This window comes from Buteo buteo, chromosome 27, assembly GCF_964188355.1.
Source record: "Buteo buteo chromosome 27, bButBut1.hap1.1, whole genome shotgun sequence".
Classification (NCBI taxonomy): Eukaryota; Metazoa; Chordata; class Aves; order Accipitriformes; family Accipitridae; genus Buteo; species Buteo buteo.
Genome location: NC_134197.1, coordinates 8,921,560 through 8,946,499, shown reverse-complemented (window position 1 = coordinate 8,946,499; position 24,940 = coordinate 8,921,560). Strand labels below are relative to the sequence as shown.

The 24,940-nt window shown below is 37.7% G+C and overlaps 1 protein-coding gene across 1 annotated transcript in view; it reads left to right on the top strand.

Moving 5' to 3' along the window:
• Positions 1 to 59: 59 nt before the first annotated feature.
• Positions 60 to 24,940, top strand: part of VWA3A (von Willebrand factor A domain containing 3A) — a 38,566-nt gene continuing 13,685 nt past the window's right edge. Inside the window, exons 1-24 of the mRNA XM_075058946.1 lie at positions 60 to 222; positions 979 to 1,061; positions 1,295 to 1,415; positions 2,031 to 2,155; positions 2,234 to 2,308; positions 4,157 to 4,211; positions 5,012 to 5,110; positions 6,174 to 6,280; positions 6,572 to 6,697; positions 7,999 to 8,107; positions 9,870 to 9,935; positions 10,398 to 10,523; positions 12,290 to 12,428; positions 12,518 to 12,621; positions 12,861 to 12,941; positions 16,523 to 16,617; positions 18,081 to 18,200; positions 19,082 to 19,156; positions 19,883 to 20,027; positions 20,133 to 20,237; positions 21,035 to 21,233; positions 21,679 to 21,749; positions 22,794 to 22,952; positions 24,433 to 24,523. Coding sequence (XP_074915047.1) covers positions 982 to 1,061; positions 1,295 to 1,415; positions 2,031 to 2,155; positions 2,234 to 2,308; positions 4,157 to 4,211; positions 5,012 to 5,110; positions 6,174 to 6,280; positions 6,572 to 6,697; positions 7,999 to 8,107; positions 9,870 to 9,935; positions 10,398 to 10,523; positions 12,290 to 12,428; positions 12,518 to 12,621; positions 12,861 to 12,941; positions 16,523 to 16,617; positions 18,081 to 18,200; positions 19,082 to 19,156; positions 19,883 to 20,027; positions 20,133 to 20,237; positions 21,035 to 21,233; positions 21,679 to 21,749; positions 22,794 to 22,952; positions 24,433 to 24,523 — 2,473 coding nt within the window. The 5' untranslated portion in view covers positions 60 to 222; positions 979 to 981. The remainder of the gene's footprint in view (positions 223 to 978; positions 1,062 to 1,294; positions 1,416 to 2,030; positions 2,156 to 2,233; positions 2,309 to 4,156; positions 4,212 to 5,011; positions 5,111 to 6,173; positions 6,281 to 6,571; positions 6,698 to 7,998; positions 8,108 to 9,869; positions 9,936 to 10,397; positions 10,524 to 12,289; positions 12,429 to 12,517; positions 12,622 to 12,860; positions 12,942 to 16,522; positions 16,618 to 18,080; positions 18,201 to 19,081; positions 19,157 to 19,882; positions 20,028 to 20,132; positions 20,238 to 21,034; positions 21,234 to 21,678; positions 21,750 to 22,793; positions 22,953 to 24,432; positions 24,524 to 24,940) is intronic.

Sequence of the window (24,940 nt, the reverse complement as noted above, 5' to 3'; positions counted from 1 at the left end):
GAACCGGCCCCTCCCCTCCCCTCGCGCGCAGGTGTCCCCTCAGCCCCAGCGGCGCCCCCCGCGCGCGCCGCCCGCCCACCACCGCCCTCCGGCGGCGGGAAGCGGCGCCGCCGCCTCTCGCTGCGCGGCCGCTGGGGCCGGCCCGTCTCCACCGGCAACGCCGCAACACGAGCGGGGCGTGGGGGTGGGCTGCTCCCGGCACCCGCACGGGGGAAGGGACGGGTGAGCGCCGGCAGGTGCCTTGGCCCGACGATGCTGAGGTGGCGTGGGGGATCTCTGTCACTGGGGCGGTGGCCGACCAGGCTTTCGGGACGTGCCCGGGGCGGGGGGTGGGGGTGGTTGGAACGGGGAAGCCTTTCCTCCGGTGAGGTGAGTCTCTGGGGACGTGGACGGCGAGGGGTCGGGGGAGCTGAGGGGCCTTTCCCCCAGGAGGCGAGGAGCGTCTCGGGGGACGGGAGGGCGCGGGGAGAGGGCTGCTCCGGCACCCGCCGGTGAGCGGGAGGGCACGGCTGGCCGGGGACGGAGCGAGGTGGCGGTTTTGCTCCGGTCTTACTGCGCCTAAACCCGAGGGGCAGCTCGCCCGCACGCCTCCGTCCCCGCGTCTGACGGCCCGGCTGGCCCCAGCCGGCTGCCCCCTGCTCCTGCTGCGGCGCACACTGGCCCGTAGAGCTCTGGGCTTTGCTTTGGTTCATCTTTTTGTCTCGTTGAGTTGCGTAGCTAGTCTCCCAGCAGCTGTGCGTACATGTAATTAACTGCATAAAATCCCTTAACAAATAGCTCTGGCAGAACAGTTCCTAGATGTGTTTTCTATGGACAGATAATTTTAACTTCTCTTTCAGCTGCCTTTTAATTTGCTGTTGTCCCACATGCAATGTAATTATCATACAAGTTGCTGATAGTACCTTTTTTAACAGTGTTTATTCCTGAGGATTTCATCTTTTTACTCTAATACTTTGTCTTTTTTCTTTTTTTAACAAGGCTATGTCTATTCATATAATGGATACACACATCAGGAAAATGGCACAGTTGTTGGACAATGATCAGTTTTTGGAAAAAGTTGGGTGAGAATACTGTTGCAAAATCTTGTTAGGACTTCATGTGTAGGTAAAGCGTAAATAACTGTACTTCATATATACTATGTCCCTTCAAAACATTTATCATATATCAAATGGAATGTGGAAACAAATGTTGAAGTATAAAACAGTTCCTACAGGAAAAAACCTGTAAAGACTTTATAACAATACAGGAATCTTATGGGTAATGAAGTCATCCCATAAAATTCGTTGTCTTGTAGGGTGACCACAAAATCCAGTCTACGGGGTGATCACACACTGTGGCAAGATTTTACTATGTCTCATGTAGGACCAGATAATGGATTGCTGGAAACACATATCAACAAGACACAAGATCTGCTGGTAGGCGAGTTTTCCTGTTAAATGGAGCAACTAGAAAAGTAACACGTACCCAGTATAAATAGAGAGTGGGGAATGAATAAGCTGATAGACAACTGATATGTTTCCTTACATGTGTTTGCATATACAAACAGACAGTTTGATAGATATAATCACTGTAGTAATGAAACTACATATAGTTTCTCTGCAGAGATGAATCAGATTGTGAAAAAACCGGGCAAAACAATAAACGTAAATCAACTGTAGAAGACAATATATAACACTTCAAATTCTGTGAGGCAGTTTTTGGAGATGCTTAATTTTTCTTCCTCTCTGGTAAATCACTGGGTTATTTCTTCTAATTCTTTTACTAAACTCTCCTATTTCTTGTATTCCTTCCTGTCTCCTCCAAACTAAGCTCTCCTTTCCCTTCCTTTAGCTCACAGTCTGGGGGGATTTTGAAAGCTGCTTTTCTTTTGCATCCCACATCCAAAAGAGTATGCCAGTACCTAAAATTACATTGTTCTTGGATATGCACTGTCTACCAGCAGCTATCCTTAGAACTTATATTTTTGTCACATTTGAACAGCACATTTTGTTTCTCATATTGCATTTATTTTTTTCTTATTTGATCTGTAGAGAGTACAAATGAAGAAAATACAGTCTAAAAAGGTGCAAACCACAGAAGAATGGCTAAGAAACTACAGTTTAGAATCCTTGCAATTAACATTAGAGCATCTGATAAATGAAGGCAATATTATTTTGTAAGTGCAACACTGACCTTTCTATAGTCAGTCCTAATTTGTGTGCATCTCTGATGCTAATTATGCATAGTGTTCCAGGAATTCAAGAAATGGTGTTGAAGAGATAGAGTTTACAGAAGAGACTGTTACAGATTTTGAGTCCAGACTTTCTGAGTAGGTATCCATCTTGTTTATGATTTTGATGTGTAATTGATTCCATATCCTGTCCTGGTTTCAGCTGGGATAGAGTTAACTGTCTTCCTAGTAGCTGGTACAGTGCTATGTTTTGAGTTCAGTATGTGAAGAATGTTGATAACACTGATGTTTTCAGCTGTTGCTCAGTAGTGTTTAGACTATAGTCAAGGATTTTTCAGCTTCTCATGCCCAGCCAGGGCACCTGACCCAAACTGGCCAACAGTGTATTCCATACCATGGGATGTCCCATCTAGTTTAGGAACTAGGAAGGGGGGGGGCAGGGATTCGCCACTCGGGGACTGGCTGGGTGTCGGTCGGCGGGTGGTGAGCAATTGCCCTGTGCATCATTTGTACATTTCAATCCTTTTATTACTACTGTTGTCATTTTATTAGTGTTATCATTATCATTATTAGTTTCTTCTTTTCTGTTCTATTAAACTGTTCTTATCTCAACCCACGAGTTTTACTTCTTTTCCCGATTTTCTCCCCCATCCCACTGGATGGGGGGGATGTGAGTGAGCGGCTGTGTGGTGTTTAGTTGCTGGCTGGGGTTAAACCACGACAATCCCCATCCCCCATGGTTACAGGTACTGCCTTAAATCTTAATTTGTTATCTCTGGGAACTTCACAGTATCTCAGCATTAAATCCTTTCTGCTGAGATTTATGGTAGGTGATAATTATATGTCACTACAGCTGAGGTTTTTTTATTTTTTTAATGAAGATGCTTATCAACCAGGATTTGAATTGAAGCACTTGGCTCATTTTAGAAAGGCAGCTAGTGAATGGTTGGGTTTTCACAGGTAATACTGTGTATTTGTGGGTTATGTTTACTGTAACTTGGATTAGTTTCAAGTCATGGATCTAGTCATGGTATGTGGAAGTTAAAAGTTTTCTAAGTGAATTTTAAATGTATAAAATCAAGGAAACTTAAATTGAGGAAAATATTTAATGAATAGGTTCGGTAAGCTGTAGAGTAATCATAATGGTTTTGCTGGTCTTCACAATGCTTGTTAGACTGTTCCTAGGAGTGCCACTACTTCAGCATACCTCACTGTGTCAGTCAGGAAGATCCAGAATCTTCAGAAGGTCCACCTTCAGCACTTGGGCCCTGTGCCATCTAAGCAAACCATCTGCAAATCTGGTTTTAAAAAGAAGTAGCTTTTGAGTTTTGAAAAAGCAGAAAGTTTTTCTGCCTTTGAAATGTTGATTTACACTTCCTGTTCGCCAAATTCTAAAAACTATGCATATGGTATTAAAAATAAGTTGGTTGAAGTAAAACAATTTTGGAGGACAGCTAGCATTTTGTTTTACTTCAGGTTATACCTATTTTGAAATGAAACTGTTGAAAGCTGTGCTGCAGTTAGTCTGGCACTTCAGTGAGTGTGCTGCCTTTCAATCACAAGGTTGTATTTCAGAGTGTCTTAAGCAATAGTGCAGTTCATATTAAATGCATCTCCTGACAATAACCTATGTGTAGTGAGTTAAGCTCAGTTTAGCGTGAGCTTCTGTTGTTCGCACATACACATGGTGAGTACCCCTCTCCTATCTCTGAACAGAATAAGCCAGCAACTGATCAGAAAACATTTCAGTGATCCAGTTTTTCAGACAGCTACATAATCTAAGCAGTCAACAGCTTTAGGGGAAGAAGTGTTTAAATGGCTAGCCCTGCAGCCACCAGTTGTATGAGAACACTGAAAACAGTATTTTTAAAAGGTGATTTTGCATTTGCGAGAAAAAGGATGTGATGAAGACAAATGGTTGAATGTTACATTGATACACAATGCACAAGAATGCCTTCGCTAAATGTGTGCTATGCCTTTTGTCAGAGTGATTGAACTTTATCAGCAGAGAATTCAGTGGCTGTTGCAGGACAGCAGAAAGGTAACTAACTTTGCAGTATATTTTTAGAACGGAACTGTATACAGCATTAAAGAATAAATTAACTTTTGAATACTAGTGAAAAGTGGCTTCCAGAAAGCTTATCTATTTTCATTATTTACTGTGAGTTATACATCACGTACAGTGATACTTATCTTGACAATAGATTGTTTTTCTTGATCTTTCAGTGGTATGTGGTTTTCTGCTTCCTAGACCTAGTCTTTTTCTTTCTCTTAGCAATCTTAATCGTCAGGACCTCTCAGCACGATTTAAATGGAAGCAGACAATGCTGAGCTTAACCTCTCTGACTGGAGTGGAGCTGTCTTGTAGTCCAGTGTGACCTCTCTTGCACAGCTGGTTAATCATTTATTGTGCCTAGCAGTGCTAATGCTCAGGAATAGGAAAGGGACATGACTCCCTCTTGCAGGGGATAGAGAAAGAAGCAGCATTCCAAAATCTGGTTTCCACTAAGTTGCTTGATTTAACCTGAAGAAGATGCTGTAGACAGAGTTATTTTTGTTATCCTCTCAAATAATGAATAGATTGTCATGGGAAGGAGCGAATATGACTCACTGGTAAGGATAAACTGGGAGCCAGTAGTCCTCTTTTTTTTTTTTTTTTCTTTTTTTCTTTTTTCTTTTTCCTTCCCTTTGGCTTTGTCACTGTGTCATCTTTATCATAAAGAGCTTAAAGTGAAAATAAATACCTAATATTTGATTTTAAAATGGTATTGTACGGAATAAACAGTAACATTTTTAAACTTTAGATAAGCTTGGTATTTACAATGAATTTTCTCTTTTAAGGTGTTTGGCCTTATAAAAGGAACCAAAGTTGGACTTGTGGTTGATGTGTCTGATATGAGCTATGGACGTAGACTACTGGATTTTCAGAAGGACCTTTTGGTAAGTAATAATAAAACAGACTTTGGCAATTATAACATATTAATCAAGCTTTTGTATAACTACAAGCCAGGAACTAAGTAGAAAAAAAATCTGCTTAAATTGATAATAGACAATACAATAGAAGTTTTGTGGTGTAGAAAAGTATGTTTTAGATGTCTGAAAGTGTAGTCTTTGTTAATGTCTAGATCCAGACAAACTCCAGTATGTACCATAATAATAATAATAATACTTTTCATATTAATATTTAGCAGTTTCTCAATTCTTGTACCAGCATTCTCTATGGAATAAACTTGCCTAACAGAAACAGCTGTAAGAGCTAGAAACAAGTTCTACATAGAGCTATTTATTGTTTCCTTACGTCTTTATGTTTTGTCACAACAAGGCACACTTCACAATTTCGGTCAGAACCTTGGTGAGTTAATCACTTCCTGAAGTCCCAAAAGAAACTTGTCATTTATTATGCTTTTTATTTTTATAAAAGGTTTGTGGTAAGGAAGAAAGATACAATGTGGCTGTTTTACTGTCTAACTTTGAAACTTTGTACAACTTCATTTCCTGCATTCAGGAATTATTTAAATTTTATTTATATTATCTGCATTTTTCATTTGTGTGTTTTAAATAAAACTACTTCAAGAAGATGCAAGTTCCACATAGTGTGGTTGGTTTAGCCTTAATACCTGAAGTATTGTTTAGCCCTATCCATGAATATGTATTAAACATTTTTTAGTAATTGCTTGATGGGTGAATATGCCCATTCTAGATCAGTATGTTGTTTCATGTGCTCATCAGCTGAAGAGAAAAACTGATACCAGTACAACAAATATTCCCTGCCTCCTGCCCTATTGACAAATTGGCTTGATTACCATAGGTTTGCAGGTTCTGTCTCTGTACTCCTTACCAAATTTTTGAATCTCTATGACTTTTCCTTGGAAGCTTTTCTCTGTAGTAGCTGAAAATAATGCTGTCAACTATTTTTAGGAAATGACTATTTTTATTCTTTTATGTAATAACCCTACTAGAAGCAGCATGGATAGTAACGCATTAACAATTGTTTATTTATTAGTGCTTAATAGATGAACAGCTATGTTATAAGAAGCAATTGTACTGCCTCTCATTCAGTACAGAAATTTCACCTCTGTGGGAGAGTCCAAAAAACATCAATGTTCATGTGTAAGTAAGTTCATTTCTCTGAAAAATAAAGGCATTTCAAACAAGATCTCCATTTAATTAGGGGAATCTCTTGCAGATAATAAATAGTGTTTTTCATCTTGTGCCTGCAGTGATTTGTAAGAGGGGGAAAAAAGCAGTGAATTTTAAGCACAGTCAGTGATTTCAAGCTGGTTGTTCATGCATAAAATATATTGTAGCAGCTCCTGTGTTTTGTAGTAATCTTCATGATCTATCTTATTTAGCGCCTGCATGTTAAGTGTACATATTCTTTTTTTTTCCCCCTCCCCCTAGGCTGCATGAAGCAAGACAGTGGATACAACAGCTGGAGCCTGGTCGAGGCTGCAATTTGCTGAAAGCCTTAAAACATGTCCTTACGATGAAAGAACTGAATTCTCTGGTTCTTATTGTAGGAAGCTGGTAAATGCGTTATCCTTCCTAACAACCAGCTTTAACTTGGATACAAAATTGGTACAAGAATCTGAACTTGATACAAAAATAAATAGAAAATTTAAGATCCAGGTTTTATGTATTTTTAGTTCATACCACTGAATTCCTTTATTTCTTCCCTTTTTTACTATTTATAAGTCTTCTCTTTTCTGATACAAAGCTACGTCTTTCCTTTGCAGATCAGTTACCGCAATAATCCATTGAGAGTCTGCTAGCATTAATGTTACATCAATAAAAATCCTTCAGCATCATTAAGGATGTCACTGAAAGGGTCCACACCTCTGGGAAGATTAGATCATAAGCTAGATTTTGCTGTAAAATAGCATTAAACATTCAAAGATAGTCTTCTCTCTGATCTTGGTGCTGATGGAAAATTTAAAATGTCTGATTAAATAAATGAAACCAGGCTGAGATTAGATGAATTATGGACTTAAATTCTGCAGTTCAACTGTCATAATTTGAAAACTTACAGTGCTGGAGTCAGGATTACAAGAAAAAGACTACAGTAAGGGTTCTGGGAGTGTTACTGTACTCCTAATTTATTAATTGTATTCATTTTAAATGTGCGAAAAAGGGATGGTGTAAGCTTGCAAGCTTGAGATTACATTTCAGCTAACTTACTGAACACACAGTGTTTGGTTAAAAGGTTCCAAGTTTTGCTTAGGTCTGCTTTGAACAGAAAGCAAAAGTTTTTAGTATGTGCAAGTGAAAACTTACTTAGTTTCTGTCCCTGACAGAAGTTTAGCTGGAAAGAAGGGTTTTTACTAGCCATGAAGAACCATCAAAACTCAGAGCATGAAAGCTGTGTGGGTCGCTAAGTTCTAAACACAAAGCCAAGTTTTACTTTCTTTGGTGCCTTTGGAAGACAATGGACGTCCTTAAATACTGTTGAAGATCTGAGTTGAAAACTTTTCTGTCACAGTTGGTCACGGGGTAAAACCACAATTCCTGATTTTTAGCTTCCAGGGCTAGCGAGGAATAATTTAGAACATTTCACCTACATGCTGTTATGAACTGGAATAGGATCTTAGTACTTTTATTATCATTCAGGTTTGCAGGACAGAACCAAACTCCAGTAGTGGTACCTCAGTAACTGTTGAAAGAGGGAGAGGAGGTCACGTTATTCTAAATGACTGAATTACATTCCCATTATTTATTATTTCTTTCCCACTTAGTTTTCTTCCCTGTCTTCTTCACTATGGCCTTTTTTCACCATTTGATTACTGCTGTTGTTAATATCTTTTTTTTCCTTATGTATTTATTTATATCAGCCCTGATCAGTCTTTGGAAATATTGTCTGACTATGCTCAGCAGTGTATGGTGGGGAGAAAACTGCAGACTCATGCTGTTACATATGATTGCAGCAATCCTGCTTCTCTCGTAAGTAATTGTGTTAATACTTACTTCCTTAAGTGTCCTGCCATTTGTTTCGTATTCAGCTGCAATGTCTTCTCTCATAAACTTCTGGGGAAGCTAACTTACTCATTAAAGACTTCTTGATCTAAAGCTGTATTTTCTTTAGAGCAGATTTGCACACATGAAAAAATTTGTTTGGAGCACTCATCTTGGTCCATACCAAAGCCAGAAGTGGCAACCAAGTGGTGTTGGCAGGCTTGGCAGCTGAAGGGGAGCAATTATTTCCAGATAATCATCCTGTGTATTTAGAGAAGACTTTGGGGCTAAGAGCTCTTCTGCAGGTGAAAGCAGAAAAATAGGGGATTTCAGGTAGGCAATACTGCAGTAAGGACAAGTGGGTGGGGAGAGGGATCATAGGAGAAAGGCAGGGACTTGGGAGTGAGATCATATGAGTATAGCAGTCTCTGGAATAGTGTCGTGGTTTAACCCCAGCCAGCAACTAAGCACCACTCAGCTGCTCACTCACTCCCCCCCGACACAGTGGGATGGGGGAGAAAATCAGGAAAAAAGAATTAAAACTTGTGGGTTGAGATAAGAACGGTTTAATAGAATATAAAAAGAAGAAACTAATAATGATAGTGATAAGACTAATAAAGTGACCGCAGTAATGATAAAAGGATTGGAATATACAAATGATGCGCAGTGCAATTGCTCACCACCCACCAATCGACACCCAGCTAGTCCCCGAGCGGCGATTCCCCCCTCCACACTTCCCCCAGTTTATATACTAGATGTGACGTCACATGGCATGGAATACCCTGTTGGCCATTTTGGGTCAGCTGCCCTGGCTGTGTCCTGTGCCAACTTCTTGTGCCCCTCCAGCTTTCTCGCTGGCTGGGCATGAGAAGCTGAAAAATTCTTGACTTTAGATTAAACATTACTTAGCAACAACTGAAAACATCAGTATTATCAACATTCTTCTCATACTAAACTCAAAACATAGCACTGTACCAGCTACTAGGAAGACAACTAACTCTATACCAGCTGAAACCAGGACAGATAGGAATATTTTTGTATGGAATAGCATCAGTGCAAGACCTAGCAGCCTTGCTCAAATTATAGTATTGATCACGAGCAATCGTTTGGATGTTAGCAGTGACTGCCTGAAGGAAGAGGAGGACAGAAGGATAAGGAGTTACTTTTGATTAGCTTCTGCACAGAAACTTGGTTTTAGGTGTTGATTGCTTGTTTAAGCTTATCCCTAAGGCATGCAGTGACTTAAGTGGTAGGGCAGACTGTTGAAATCCTGGTTTGAAGAAAAGATTGGATGCAGTAAGGGTATTGCAGTTGTGGGAAAAGGATTGCAGTGGTAGATGATAGGAGAGAAGGAGATGGGAGAGGTGAAAAAAGCAGCAAAGGATTTAAGAGGTATTTGTGGGCAGGGGAAGGATAGCCTAATATTTATACTTGTAAGCTTCAGTGATACGCCTTTGATCTCACTAGCATAAGCCTGCCTTCAAAGGAAGAGAGAGTGACTGGCATTTTAACACAAGGTGAATGAACTTGACCCTTATTGCCTATTTTGTAAATTTCTTTACTGAGTTAGTTTTTCAGCCATATTAAAATAAGAGTGGTAAGAAAACAATGGAAACATAATTACTTCGGCTTTCTCACTACTTGTACCTCAAAGATTCTCTCTAATCGAGAATTGAATACCAACAACCTATGTTATCAAAAGAGACTATCAAATCAAAGTAACTATTTTTCTTCCTATTTATATATGTAGGGAGTTCTAAAGAACCTTGCAGAAGCTGTAAGAGGCCGTTATCATTGCTACTCTTCAAAGGGAGAGGTAGGTGACAGCAATGCATTTTGCTCTTTTTGATCATTCTTCACTTTTAGAAGGTAAAGTAATTATCATCTGAGTAGAAGTTTATAGCAAGACCTGGTGCTGAAAATTGCTGTCATAGAAGTGCTGAGGATGTGGTCAATAAACCTGTAGTTAATTCTTTCTGCAACTGGAAATGCTTTCCTAAAAGCACAATAAATTTTGCAGATATTGTTCACTGGCTTAAAGCTGATGAACAGGATGAAATCAGTGGCTTATTGTAGACTGATTCAAAATAATAAAATGATATCTTGTTTATAAAATATTGAATAACTTATATGCAGTGCATTAGATACATTTACACTCAATTCTGCTATGCCAGGCAGTCTTGTATAGATGTGTGCATGTCAAAGTAAGAAAGCTATGTTTGGTTGGTATTTGAATAGTAGTTAACTTTTTTTTCCCCCTTTGTTTTTATATGTACAGAATTTTGATAGCAGTGATGTTCATCTGCTACTTCAGGAATCCCAGAAAGCTAAGGACCTACTCAAGAACATCAAGCAGACTTTTCGAAGAAGAATTCATAGCTCACTTATTAGTAGAATAGCACATGTATGTATTTTTTTTTTTTTTTTCAGATACACTTTGAAGTATCAGGGTAGAAGTTTTTAGTGTTCACAATGTGAAAAAAAATCTGTATGATTAATCAAGTATTTTGATAAGTGAACTTTGAATATTATGTATTGGCCATCCATTGTAAGAGCAGATTAAGGCCAAAACCAATAAAGGAGACGTTTTGCTAGACATTCTCCAAAATGCAGCAAGTTTTATAAACCAACCAAATACGATGAAAAGAACATTATACCATGATCATAATGGAAATCTAAGAGAATTGCTAGCCTAACTGTATGCATGATCATTTAAATGAAGTTCCAACAGTTTTTTAAGTAAAAAGATACTTACTCCTACCTGATTAAGGTGGACAAAATCGTAAGGGCTTGTCTACATCCATTATTAGTGTTGAAGTTAGGAAGCTACAGTCTGTCTGTTACACATCTGTCTCTGTGTTGGTCCTGTCTTATTGGCACCATTTGTTCTGTAACAGTTGTCTTCATAATGTTTCTATTTTTATGCCTTATTTGACCAGCATACCAGAAGTTCTTATCTTGTTTGTCTTTTCTCCAATAAAGTAACTTCTAAGTGCTCTTGCTGAAATATGGATGAGGAAGCAAAATAATCTCCTGTGATTTTTCTTTTTTCTGTGGAGTGTTTGGATAATTTCTGGTTCTGCTTTGATTTCATAGAGAAATTATTTACTGATGTCTGTCTTTCACCTTGTGCAGATAGTCTTAAGAGGAAATACGTATCTCTCTTTTGCCTTATGCTCATCTCTGTACTTTCTAGGAGCCTGGAAGTTTAGAAAGTGGCAGAATTCCCCTATGGTTGCTAAACTTTAATGCTAAAAATTTGGCAGCACTGTTTTACAAATCTCTGAGGAATTTTATTTTTTTTTTAAATAATCCGTTCGCTGTCACAGCTACTGTAGGCAGTTGTGTGAGGTGGACAAATCTGATCTGAAAAAGGGACTGAAAGCTTCCATTGGGTATCCTTGCATATCTGGTCATCTGACCTGAGACATTCCAGACAGGAGGCAAACTGGTTATTTGTGCATAATATTTCTAATTCTGTTTCCCCTCATCCTCCCTATTCCATATATATATAGAATTCTTTCATCTCTCTTCCAACCTCATAATTGCTAAGGACTATGCAGAGTACATATGGAGCAGAAGTCACCCTGAAATGACTTAAACGGTCCTATATCCCCAAATAAAAGCACGTTGTTACAGAGACTTACTGGTCAAACCTTCTGTATAAAAAAACACCTCCACAAACTTCTGTCCATTCATAAAACAAAGGTCTCTTACCCCTTTCAAAATAAAGGAATTCTAGTGCCCCATAGGAGTTTTTGTTGACTTCTTTCCATTGGTGTGAAAGAAGGTAGAATGTGGTTCATTTGACTTGTTACAGATAGAAAACGGAGAAGCCGAGATTTGATCTGTGTGTAACAAAGATCCTTTTCCTAGTTTCTGAGAGAAATGATTGGCTGTTTTCATGCCAGTATGTATAACCATGATGTTTTAATTTCCCTGTGGGTTTTTGCATTGTGGCAAACACAGTGAAGTTAATGGAACAGTGTCCCACAAACCCCATTTTTGGGAGGACCTTTGATAGCTGTTTTCAAAGCATATTGCTTGTTGAAATCCCAGCACTTTTGTGAACATAACTAAAACTAACATTCAATGCTGGATATTTTGGATTGAGGGTAAAAAAAAAATTATGCTGAAACTTGCAAGAGTTTTTCTTAAAATCTGTTTTAGGTTTCCACAGAATTTGCAAATACAGCACCTTCTAACTTCTTACCAAAGCCTCCAAAGCACGAAGAACCATTAGTTATTCAAACACCATGTGTCCTCGCCAAAACCTCAACAGACTGGTTAAAGACAAATGGATTGAAAGGTAGCACAGAAAGAAAAGCTTAACAGGTATGAAACATGAATTAAAGACAGAGCATATGTTTTATTTAATTTCTTTGTTCCTTGCTATAGCTAGAAAGTTAAACCTTTATCAAGTTTTGGCTCCCAACGCCTTCTCTCCTGTGGAAGAATTTGTACCTATTCTTAAAAAAACAGTATCATCAACTCTACATGAGGTAAGTGATAAAGACCCTTTCTTTTTCTTGTTTTTTTTTTATTTCTATTGCTACATTTTTCTAATTAAAATCAGTACTTTATAAGTTAGTGTAATTCTACAGGCTTTAACTGAAATTTGAGTCATAGATTCAAATCAGATAGTTATGCCATTCTTAAGAATGATTCGGGAATGAATTCCATGTTAGTGGAGCTCATATAGGCTTCTGTAAACACATAACTGTATTATTTATCCTTCTAGAAAGCAATGATGCAGTTTGAATGGTATGATGGAACTGTGAAAAATATCCACATTGACCTGCCAGTATTATACAACTATCAGGTGAGTTGTCTATAGTGATGTGGCCTTGTCAGGGCTAGATTGCTATCTAATTATTCCACATTAATTGTCCTGTTACATAAGTACTGCAGGGATTCCTTTGCAGACAGCTGTCCATGTAAGTCTGCAGTGATCTGGTTGGGCTTTGGACCCAAATTCTTATGGTAGTGAGGAAGGAGGCTAAGTAAAAGAATGAGTCCATCAGTGTTGCTCATAATACAGCAATGTGCATTTTGCAATCTATGTGTAAGAATGTATTTACATTATTTTACCCATGTATGTACGAATCCTTTAGCCTGTACATTGAAAGGATACAACACAATAGAGTACTCCTGCTTGCTTGAACATAACTGTCCCATTTAATCTTGGTTTAATTATTAAAAAAAAAAGTTCTGTATTTTGTTTTATTTCTTTGAAAGTCAAACAAGTTTTATGAAGAAGAACATCTAATTGTTACTGGGTAGACCAGGAAAGACTCAAGGCGTAGCAGGAACATTCGAGGAAGTAATGTAGGAGCAAGCTTGGATGATTGTTGCATGACTTGAAAGACGTTGTGTGATATGAAAGCATGTGCAAAGGCACATAACATAGCAGCAAACAAGAGCCTCTTCCTGTCATAGCAGCCTAGTCCCTCAGAAATGTAGGAAAGAGAATCAGGGCAAGGGATTACTTTGAGATAAAATTTTGATCTTAAACTATCAAATAATCCAGAAGACTGGTTGAACAAGGCATTAAAATATTATACTGTACCATGAGTTTCTTTGGTAGGTGAGCTTCTCTCAACTCCATGGATGGATAGATGGAGATGGGGAGAATGGTGAATTAAGGGGAGTGATGAAAGAAGACACAGTATTCCAGATCAGTGATGTTGATTTCTCTGTGTGGGGAAGGTGGCAGAAGCATATGAAAGTCTGCATTATGAAGAAAGCCACAGGAATAAAATTAGGTTGCCTTGATCATGATCTTGCATTAGTCAATATTCTCTCTTTGGATAATGTGTACATACGCATGAGTTTTTCTCCTGTGTAGTTTGGGGTAGATCCTACAGCATCCAGCACCCACTTTCCTTCTGTTTGAAATCCTGCTATAATACCTTAAGACCAGTAATGTAGTACAGTCCATATGGAGAGTCCTGTAGGATTTGGAGATAGAGTTCATATTCTGAATTCAGCACCTGATCTGTACTTTCAGAGACATCACATTAGCCTTTTCATTGTGAATCTTTCACCTTTTCCACATGGGAAGTAGCTAGTTGTCTCCATTGTAAAATGATGACATCCAAATGTAGTAAATTCTACAGAATTGCCAAATGGTAATATTCTGCAGATGGTCACATCAGAATTAATTCACTCTGAAGTTACTCTTTTACCAAGAGTAGCATTTTAGCCTTGACAACATTCCTGCAACACTCTTGCCATGCATTTAGACAGAATATATTTTTGCTAATGTGACTGTCAAGGACAACTGATTTCAATGTGTTTTCAGCATAACCAACCTTTTTTAAAAGTCAGAAAACAGAATTTATCTCTGCTTACTTTATAGAAGGTTGTCATACTTTTGCTTTACTCTAAAGTGTCAGAGCAAGCTGGGTATTTGCATTTCATGGTTTAGGATATGCTCAATTGTTCTTTATACTTAATGTGAACTCTGAAAATTGTGGCAGCTTAGCACTGCAAACCACATTCTCGTAAATTATTCTAGTTTACCCCCTTCATCTGCAACTTGGATGGAGGTTTGGGTTTTTTTTCTCCTTCTTCTTCCAATGTGAGTGTGGTATGAGGAAACTACACTCTTCAGGCTTAGCTGGGCATGTGTGGACAGTGGATGCTGCAGCTTTGGTTTTGCACCTTTATCTGCAAGGTAAAATACTGTGGAGGGATTTGACTCCTGGGAAAAACAAGAGGATTGTGTCATTGTGCAGCAAGTTATGATGAGCAGAGGCACCCAGTGCTTTCAGATCTAGAGCCCCACATTCTACACTACAGGCAAGACAAGAACTGTTATTATCCTGGGGCAAAAAGTAGCAATCACAAAATGGAAGCTTTTAAGCCTTGTTTGCTATTAGTTAGCAGGAAATTAGTGGGAAACTATTTTTATGAAAGTGTTCAAGAGTTAAGAAGGTTGAGCACACCCTGTTATTTAGGCTCAGAAAGCTGGCTAGAGTTCAGAAAAAAAGTAGGTATGTCCAATGATACCAACTGCCCCATTCAGTCTGAGAAACTCCATGCCTTCCAGTCTGTAACCATGCGTATAAAGGCTGTTTCTCAATACTCTTTCAGGCCTTTAGGAATATCAGTAATTTCCATAGCAAGCATGTGGAGTTTGCCTTGCGGTCGGTGACAATGATTTAATAAGACTAAAAGTAGAAAAAACCAGCTATGTACTCTGGCCCACCCTTGAGACAGAGGGAGATGTTGGTGATAAATACAGTGGATGGCAAGTAGGGCAGGGAACCATTTCTTTTGTGTGGCATGTGTGGTGATCTCTAAAGTGTAATTGAGTGGCAGAACAAAGTAATATCTCCATGGCTGAGTCTCTGGTAATGTAAGTGAATTTTTCATAGGGTAACTTTCTATCAAGTAAATGATTTTTGAACTATGCAAGTAGCCTTGGCTTTGGTGTCTGTCTAAAGGGAAGCTTTAAAAGAGAGCTTGCAAACAATATTGTAGATGGTGTCACTAGTGAATTCAATAAGAACAGTTAAATACCTTATAGATAATAGTTTTATGTTAAGTATTGATTGCATCATCTCAAGTCAGAGCAGCTTTATATTCCAAGACACGTTCGTTTGTGTTAAGCACACAAATTATGTGTTGTTTTTCTTTTCTGTCTTCCTTCTTCTAGCAGCCCTGACAAAGGGGTATGGGAATGTTTCCAGGCAGGGCAAATATTTATTTAAAATGGAAGAGGGATGAGAAATCTGTAGAACTCTATAGTCAGACCTCAAAGGAGAGTGTAAAGTTTAACTGGCAGACATGAAAGCAGCTTCTGGCTCCTTGATCATCAGTAGATGCTTGTGTTTTGTGCTCCAAAAGCTGCTACCTTATAGCTTTATTTCTGAGTTTCTTGCTTGATTTGCCCTCATACATATAATGCATACATATGCTTGCAAAGGTCATGTTCTATAGAGTTTGGATAAATTGCCTTAATGTCTTCAAATTGATACTGTGTTCAAGATCAGTATGTGTTTGAAAATATTGTGTTTATTTTAAATGATGTGTTTTGTTATGAACACTGCCTGAAATTGCTATTGAAGAAATGGTAAGCTTGTAAAAACTGTGTTTTGAAACTTTTCTTTTTTTTTTTTTTTTTTTTAATGTACTTGACCACTGTTTTGGGACATGATAGCAAGAGGAAACATGAAGAGGAGAGTTTAGACCTTTAGAACCTTTTTTGTTTTTTTATCATTGTATGTTTTTCTCATGGACTGTATTCTCTTATCTTTACTAAGAATGAAATGCTGCTGTCAAAATGAATGAAAATCATTATTTTTTTCATAACTATGCTGTATTAAGCATTTGGCAATAAAAGACTTACTTGAACTTTTTATTTTTAACTTAAAATTTCTATATTTTTATCCATAGAAACTCCTTGCTAAAATGGTAAGAATCTATGAGAAACGAATTGACTGGCTATCTGTTGCTAGCAGAAGAATATGGGGAAGTGTTTGTGAAAGGAGGTATCGTACTTTGATAACCCTTTTTTTGTGTATTGGTAATGGTTCTAGTTTGCCAGCCTTTGCTTTGTGTGTAAGTCAGCACCAAGGAATACAGGGCAGAAAAATAGTCAGATTTAGAAACAACAGTTGCAGATATGACCAGTGTAAGCAATCCGCTTTCAAAAACAGATATTGATATTCAGCTTTTTTAATGATCCAGTGAATTTACTGAATCCGTTGATGATTAGTCAACACAAAACTGCAATTTCCATGAGACAGGATGAGACTCTTCAATTTGATTTATCTAGCAAGTAAGCCTTTGGGGAATGTTCTGTCTTAAACCACACATAAATAGAACCTGATGTTTCCAGCCAAAGGTAGGGTTTACACTCAGCTTTTCAAACCCATGCTATTAGTATTTATGCCTAGAGTTTTTTCTGCACAGCCTGTCATGGGTGCTTATGAGAAGATGAGATTCAGCCTACCAACTACCTTCTGCCTCCACCCCTTGTTGAAGTGCATTCTAGTGCCAAATGACAAATGTCAGTGTAGGTATACTCAAAAACCTAAGATTTTTTTTTTCCTGTGTGAAGTTTGAGGTCTTCATCTGATTATGTATTTGAGGATTATGTTTATTTACATTGTGTGTGAGGCCTTACCCAACCTCAATTGCACAGTTGCTCCTTTTGTCCTGTTTACAAACCTTGAATATGAAGTTTCAGACAAAAGAAAGGTAGCTGAGGCCACTGTTACTAGACATTTTCTTGTTCATTGATCAAGGATTGAATTAGCTCATCTGGCCACTGTAACGTGTTGGGAACTCGTGTCCCACTGTCCATCACATCTGTGATTCTTTTCATAACCACTGATCCCAAGATATCCTCTGTCCATTAACTGTAACCATCCTCCATTGTCTCTACAAGCAAGACTTAATACTGACCATACTGAAGAAGGTCATCATTAACACTTTTTCTCAAAACAGGTAACGTGACAGTTAACATCAGTCCATACCTGAGCAACCACTCTGTCACTGACTTGCTAGGAGAAAACTTACCATTTATATTTGGAGTCATACTACATACATTCCTGGAATTATGGCTGGGGAAAGGACAATGAACTATCCAGCAACTCTTCTCATTGGATAATATCCACACATTTCAGGCGTGTTTTGGATATTCAAGTACAGAGAAGAAAGAGGACCTGTTTAGGGTTCAACAGCCATTATGGCACTACATGTGCCAGTACCCTGATTATTGCATAGCTTAAGAAAGATAGAATTTTCCATTGTTAGTTTTTTTTTTAAAATCTTACCTTATATTTTGCAGATTATTTTTTTTAAATATAGATTCAGTGTTTATACATCTTGTTACATAGCTAGAAGATACTTTCCCTGGCAAGTTAGAGTACAGTGAAGATAAAAATATGTAATTAAATAAGATTATTTTTTTTTCTTTTCTTTGATGAATACCATATTTCTTATATAGGGTGGTTATACTTGTTGATATATCAGTGACAAACTCTATGTACATCATCCATATCCAACATTCTTTGCGACTTTTACTTGAGGAACAAATGTCAAATAAGGATTACTTCAATATTATAGCGTAAGCAACCATTTAAGATTCTTTTAAAAGAATTGTAACGCATTGCAATGAAAGAAGTATGTTGAGCGATTGTAGTTACTAATGGACATATTTTAGATTTTTTAGTTGTAGTTAATGTTTTATGATTAAGTACTTGCAAGAGTAACACTGATTTGTTGTTATTGGATAGGTGCATGGCTCAGAGGTACAGAGACCAGATTAGTAATTAAAAATCATTGTTTTGGGTGAGGCTCACTGGAACTCATTGTATCATACCTGTAACAAATTATCTTCCTGCTATATTGTTCATAACAGTATTAATTCACATGTCAGAAACTTTTACTGGAAGAGGATTTTGGTGTCTCAGGTACCATAATTGAGAATGCCCTTTAAATTTTATAGTAACTCCAGTACTTTTTAAAAATGTAATAGTACTAAAATTCCATACTCAACACTGGTAGCCAGAAATGTATGGCACAGCTGCTGAACAGCAGCTGGGCAGGTTTCTGAATGGCAGGTAAAAAAAAGCAGGAGACAGCAGCTTATGGAGTTCCAAACCTGAAAGGAGAGAGCCCTTGTCTCATGAGAGATACAGGCAGCATCTGAGGGTTGGGGTTTTTTTGCTGCAATCTTTCCGCTGAGCTTTTTCCAGCTCACTTAAGATCCTGTTCAGGAAAGAAAAATGTAGTCTGGCCCACTACCTTGAAAATCTGACAACCCCTGAGTGATGGATAAGTGTGAATAATTAAATGGTTTGAAATAGAAAATAGTTAGCATCAGGCAATTTTACATCTGTAATACCCCAAGTGAGATTTTTCTTTTTCAGTGAATTTATTCTATCTTTTTGTTTACTGCTCTAAACCTTAATCTGAAAATTAATTGCTGTTATCTTTCCGTGAAAGATTTGGGAGTGACATTATGCCTTGGCAGCTGGAACTGGTTCCTTCCCAACCAGAAAATTTACAAAATGCTTGGAGGTAGGATCAAGTAACTTTCCTGTACATCTGAATTAAGTGATCGTAGGTACCACAAAACAGATAAAACAGAGAAACAGATTTAAACAGCATTTTGAACAATTTAGAAAGTTGATAAATTTATCATATTACAAAAATAGTTTGCCATGAACTGTTCTACACTGATTGTTTGTGATGGTTTGTTGTGAAAACAGCATTATAAAGTCTACTATGTCCTAGTGACTTTGTATTTCATATGTATACAGAATATATATGTGCGCAGATATAGAAGTGTCCGTCTAAGAAATGCACAGGTTACATGAAGAATTGAAAACTGCTTCAAATTCAACTGGGATGTGAAAGCTAAACTATGTTTTCTCCCCACATACACTGGAAACAAATCCCAGGTTTCTGTTTATGGAGTTACACCTTCAGTGGTTTCAATATACCTCTGTGGTTTCATTTCTATTCCTATAAGTTCTACTATATTACAATTTTTCTACATAAGAGAGAATTCTTTTATCTCTATGCTCTCAATCTTATCTTAAAAACTAGCTTGCCATGGTGCCAGTACATAAACCAGAACAAATAATTTGGGTCATTCTGTAATCTGGTTTTGCTGTCTGTCATTGTCAAAAATTTTAGACTCTAGTGCAGTGTTACTTAAGATTCTTAGTTCTCTTTATTGCTTTAAGCAGAAACAAAAGGTTGTGTTGCTTCATTCTTTGAACTGTAAACATCATCTTTTAGATGGGTGTTAAACTTGCAGTGCAAAGGGAGTAGAAATTTCATGAGTGCTCTCAGGAGAGCTGTGGAAGTGGACTTCAAAGACAAAGATAAACACAAATCACAAGGACTTTACCTGCTGACTACTGGAATACCTGATCAGGAAACAGTAAGTATCATCCCAGGTTTTGCAACTCTTCTGCAAGTTCCTATCAGAATTAATCTCAACTTTAATTCTCTCCTTTTTTTTTTTTTTTTTCTTTCTTTTGGCTAGTCACCATACCTTGTTGGCAGAATACTTGTCCTTTACATATCTAAGCCAGCACAACTGTCAGGATCTCAAACTTCCATGTCTGCAGTTGCTATTCATGTGTTGGAGGTAGTGATTATTAATAATGTGTGAATCATAGAAGATTCAGGAGGTGTTTTTAGGATTCCTTTCCCACTCCAGCTCCAGCCATCATTTCACAGCAAACTTCTGGGTTTGAACAAACCAATTCTGATTTTTCTTATGATACCATTTCCTTATAACTCACAAGAACAAAGCCACAAATAATTTTATGGTGGAACACCATAGTATGCTATGTACAGACAGCTCCTATTTTTAGTAACAGTAATCTATTGTTTGGATATATGTTCCATGCATGGGCTCTGTGGCTGTTAAGCCACATGCACAGCCTAGAGCTTCTGAACGTATGGTAATCCAACTGGAATAACCGTGCATGTACAGTAGAGTGTCTCTTGCTTTTGTTACCGAACTTCTGGAAATTCTGGGCAAACCTAAGAAATCATTAGAAGCCAATGTGGATAACAAGAAAACAAAGGATGTGTACAAAACGGCAAATGAATAGTTCCATCCCTACTTCTTTGCTTCAGTGCATGGCTACCTTGAAGTCCATGACCTGTGTCTTTGATTCCCATAGCTATCCCGATGCTGTTGCCATTGTCATTAGTAATAGCAACAGTTTTTGTGTGTATGCATGAATTGAGGGAGGCATTCAGGTACTCAGGGTATGTTCCTGTACTGAATTGCTGAGGTTGGGAGTGTTTGTACATCAGTTTAGGAACCAGTGGAGTAGATGGAAGCTCATCTGAGGTAGAGGGTCACTACTGATTTCTTCCCCCCCCCCCCCCTTTTTTTTTCTTTTTTTTCTTTTCCCCTTCTCTGTCTTCCAGCACACAGTCAGTGCATATGTGGCTGAAGTTTGCAGAGGTTTTGATTTGCAGCTTCATGTCTGTTTGTTCAGTGTAATGGAGGACCGTGACTCCAATAGGATTATGCCAGCCCGCTATGCTAACCCAACTGAAACTGCCATTGCTTTTAAAGAAATAGTACAGGCAGCCAATGGGAGATTTCATTGGTTTGGAGAAGCAGGTATGTGAAAAGGAAAGTCAGCATGTACTACTTTTTCATTAATTAAATAACATTTATTAACGCTTCCCCCCCCCGTCAAGTTGTTTACTTTTTTAGGATGTGATAATGCTATACTAGCACTGAGATATAAACAGAGGACCTAGTTTGATTGAGGCTTTCAGTTGTATTGCAGAATATTATAATTGCAGCCTTAATGCAGGAATATTTTTTTTATTTTATTTTTTCTATTTGAATTCACTATTTTCTGCTAGATATTTTAAAGATGCGCATTTAAAATATAGTTTCTGATGTGGTAGGTCCAGACTGCCTGGCTTACAGGAAACAAAGGCTTTTTGATTCTTTCAATTGATACTACATGCTCTACACATGGTTGTACACTTAAAAAAAAAGATACATTTTGTACACTTAAAAAACCCACACTGATTAGCATATATTTGGTTATCAGGTATTTTTGAAAGTGATGATATCACTATTATTGTGTCTGAAATGGAGAAAGCAAACAACTACTCCCAAAAGGTATGAATTATATGTATCTTTTTAAGTTACATTTTTCTTCAGAAAGAAGTTCAACAGTGTTTGTTCAGCTGACAATGCAGAAGATTGGACAAAAATAAAATCCTTGTAATATGGGCAGGAATGCTCTAGAGTGTGAGAATAGTCACTGTAGAGTAACTATGGACTAGAAAGCAGTTGTACAATAGCATTGCAGTGATTGGTGATGGAGTGGCCATGATTCCTTATCAAATACAAGGAGTTTACAATTGAAGTGATTCTCCTTTTTGTTGCCAGTCCTATAATCCTATGATTAATTCTTCTCAAGTGTAATTAATTGTCCATTATAATTATATATATAAAAATATATTTAAAAGTTTTATGTATTATATAACAAATATATAATATTATGTTCCTGTAAGTCACAGTGGAGGGAGGGGTTGTCATTGGCACAATACTTTCGTTCAATTCTAAAACAATTGTTTTCTGAAGTGTAATGAAGGTGTAGAACTAGACCATATCTCTTCATATTACATGCATATGAGTTTTTCCAAAGATATCTAACAGAGTGACTGAGGCAGTATAGCCAGCCTGGCAGTACAGTGGTTGTTTCTTACAAAAGTGTGATTAGAAAGATATATGCAGTGAGATATTTGTCCAGAGATCTGAGCACCTTGTTACATGCAAGTCTGAGTCACAGAAGTAATTTTAAAAAGAAGAGTTGGTGGATATTCAATGGGATCTTAAAATATTTTGTTATTATTTAATAGTCGCATATACTTGGTTCATCTTCTTCCAATTTGTTCTGGTCTTGGTATGCATACTGTTGCCTTTTCTTTTAGAATGTTTGCTCAGAGCAGGGAGGATTTCACTCTTTTGTTGTTTGAGCAAGCACAGCATGAAGGGGTTCGTATTCAGTTAGAGGTGTTAAGCATTACCAGATTAATAAATTTGGTATTAATTTTATTTATTAGTAAAGTGATAAATATAGAATACCTGTCTTTGAAATGTCATTTACTTAAAATTCACATATATGAATTAACTAAACAATGTGAACTTCCACTGCAGTGTGCCTTCCTAGTGGAATCCTTAAAGCAACGTTCAATGAATCAGTCTGTTAATCCATTTGTACCAGAAGGAGACTCAAATGCGCTTACGAAGAAAGAGAAAAAAAGGCCGCAGAAGTTGCCATCTCCTAAACCCACAGCTCTCAGTCTGGCTAGAATGGTTTGAAATGGTCTTATTTTTAAGATTCTGTGTGTTTTAATTAGAGATCCTACCCAACTATCAGGTGCTGCTTTTTGTGAAGGAAGTGCTTAGGCTGAAAATTTGAAGGAAGTAAAACAGCACTGTGATAGTACTCTGAATTTACATTTTAATTTGCATTCAAAATGCTACATAAACAAAAAAGTACATCTTATTAACTCCTGCTAAGTAATTAATTATAATGGAACCACACTGTAGTGTATAAAATTGTCTAAATAATTCCTCCTCTGAGCTTAAAAATTTAGTGTTTAATGAAAGCAAAGGCAAGGCAGAAATGTGCTTTATTAAGTTATGTCAATTTTACAAGTCCTTCTAGCAAGTACTGAATTTTATGGTATCCTGCTCATTTACAGATGAGAGAGCTGCAGCTGAGTAACATGCTTTTGGCCACACAGAGAGCCAGCATAAAACAAGAAATACAATTCAGGATTTGTTTCCTGCCCGCTGTGGTTATTTCCGTGGAGTTACGCTACTGAGTCCTTTGGGATTTTGCTAATGTTTTCCTTGCTAACTTTGACTGTGTATGCATCTGTTTTGAGTGGGTGTGCAAATCTCTGATATACATAAATGGCCAGTGCCAGTGCTTACCACTTTGGTGTATAAATGGCTAGATACAGAACTGCCTATTGCAAAGGATGTACTTAACTTTTGACCTTACATTTTCATGTCTCATGTTTGAAATGGGAATGGCACTCCTAAGTGCAGGTGTGTTCATGTTGCAAAGACTTTTGTAGGTAAGCTCAAACAGGTCTTCCATGCTATTTTATCAAAACCAGTATATTGTCAACAGCTCTTCACAAATGCAGGAAAAAAGTAATCACTCAGAGATACGACTACATAGCATAGTTTTACAGTGATTAAACTTGTAGAAAACTGATACAGGTTTGTCTGTAGATGTTTGGTGGTATTTGTAGTAGGGCTGTATGTTAAATTAGATGTCAGTTACTTGAAGGCTCTGTGTCACAGCAAAAGTCTGATCCTACAGTAGGTTAAATGAGTGTTCATGTTGTTTAGTAGACTGCTCAGCCCCTAGAGGGTTGAGCCATACCTAAAGGAAAAATTACTGTTGTCAGCACTAGGTTTCCAATATTCAATAAAATTCTGAGGAAAATAGTATCTTCTATAAAACAGTGCCATTACCATACTAGACTGCTCCTTCAGGTGGCAAAAATAGTCCAAACTCATCTGCCTGTAGATGTTAGTCTTTAGCTTTATGGCAGCGGATGAAATTGGCAAGATAATTAAAACAGAGCAATTAGAGTTACTTAACCTAGCAAGAAATCGCAAATTAACAAGTCATCATGGCAATCTGCTGACTTTATAGAAGAGCCAGAGTAAAACAGGAATTAGAGAATAATGAAGGATAGTTCCAGTTTTGATTAATGCAGTTATGATCCAACTGAAATACTTTTAAAATTTTTTTAATTATATGTGCCTATAGTATAATAAAGACGGTCATGGTGCAGAGAGAAGTACTTCCATAAACATACTGGCATGGCGTCCTACTAGTACCAAAGCAGGAATTCCACCAGGTATGTACGGATTAGAGGCTTTTTGTCTTCACTTTCTTTGGGTTAAAAGAAAATACTAAATTAGAGCTTTAATTTAAGGTTTAGAAATACTTGCAATTTTAATCTTTAATCAGACTGATAGGAAACTTTGCAGTTGTTTTGAAATTACTTCGGTATGAGTTTTAGCTGTATTGTATCTAGCTTTCTTTTAGGTTGTGAGCAGAAGGAACAGTGCACAGCTGTATAGCTATTTCCAGGTCATATGATTGAACATCCATCCTATATCAGGAAATGTCAAATGTGTGTGGTGGAAAGTAGAGCCCTGCTTTGTCTCATGCCTGAAGCCATAATTAGAACCTTGCTTCCCTTGGTTTTCAATTCATACTACTTTTTTTTTCAAAGGCTCAACAATTCAGAGATTTATTATGTTATTAGTTC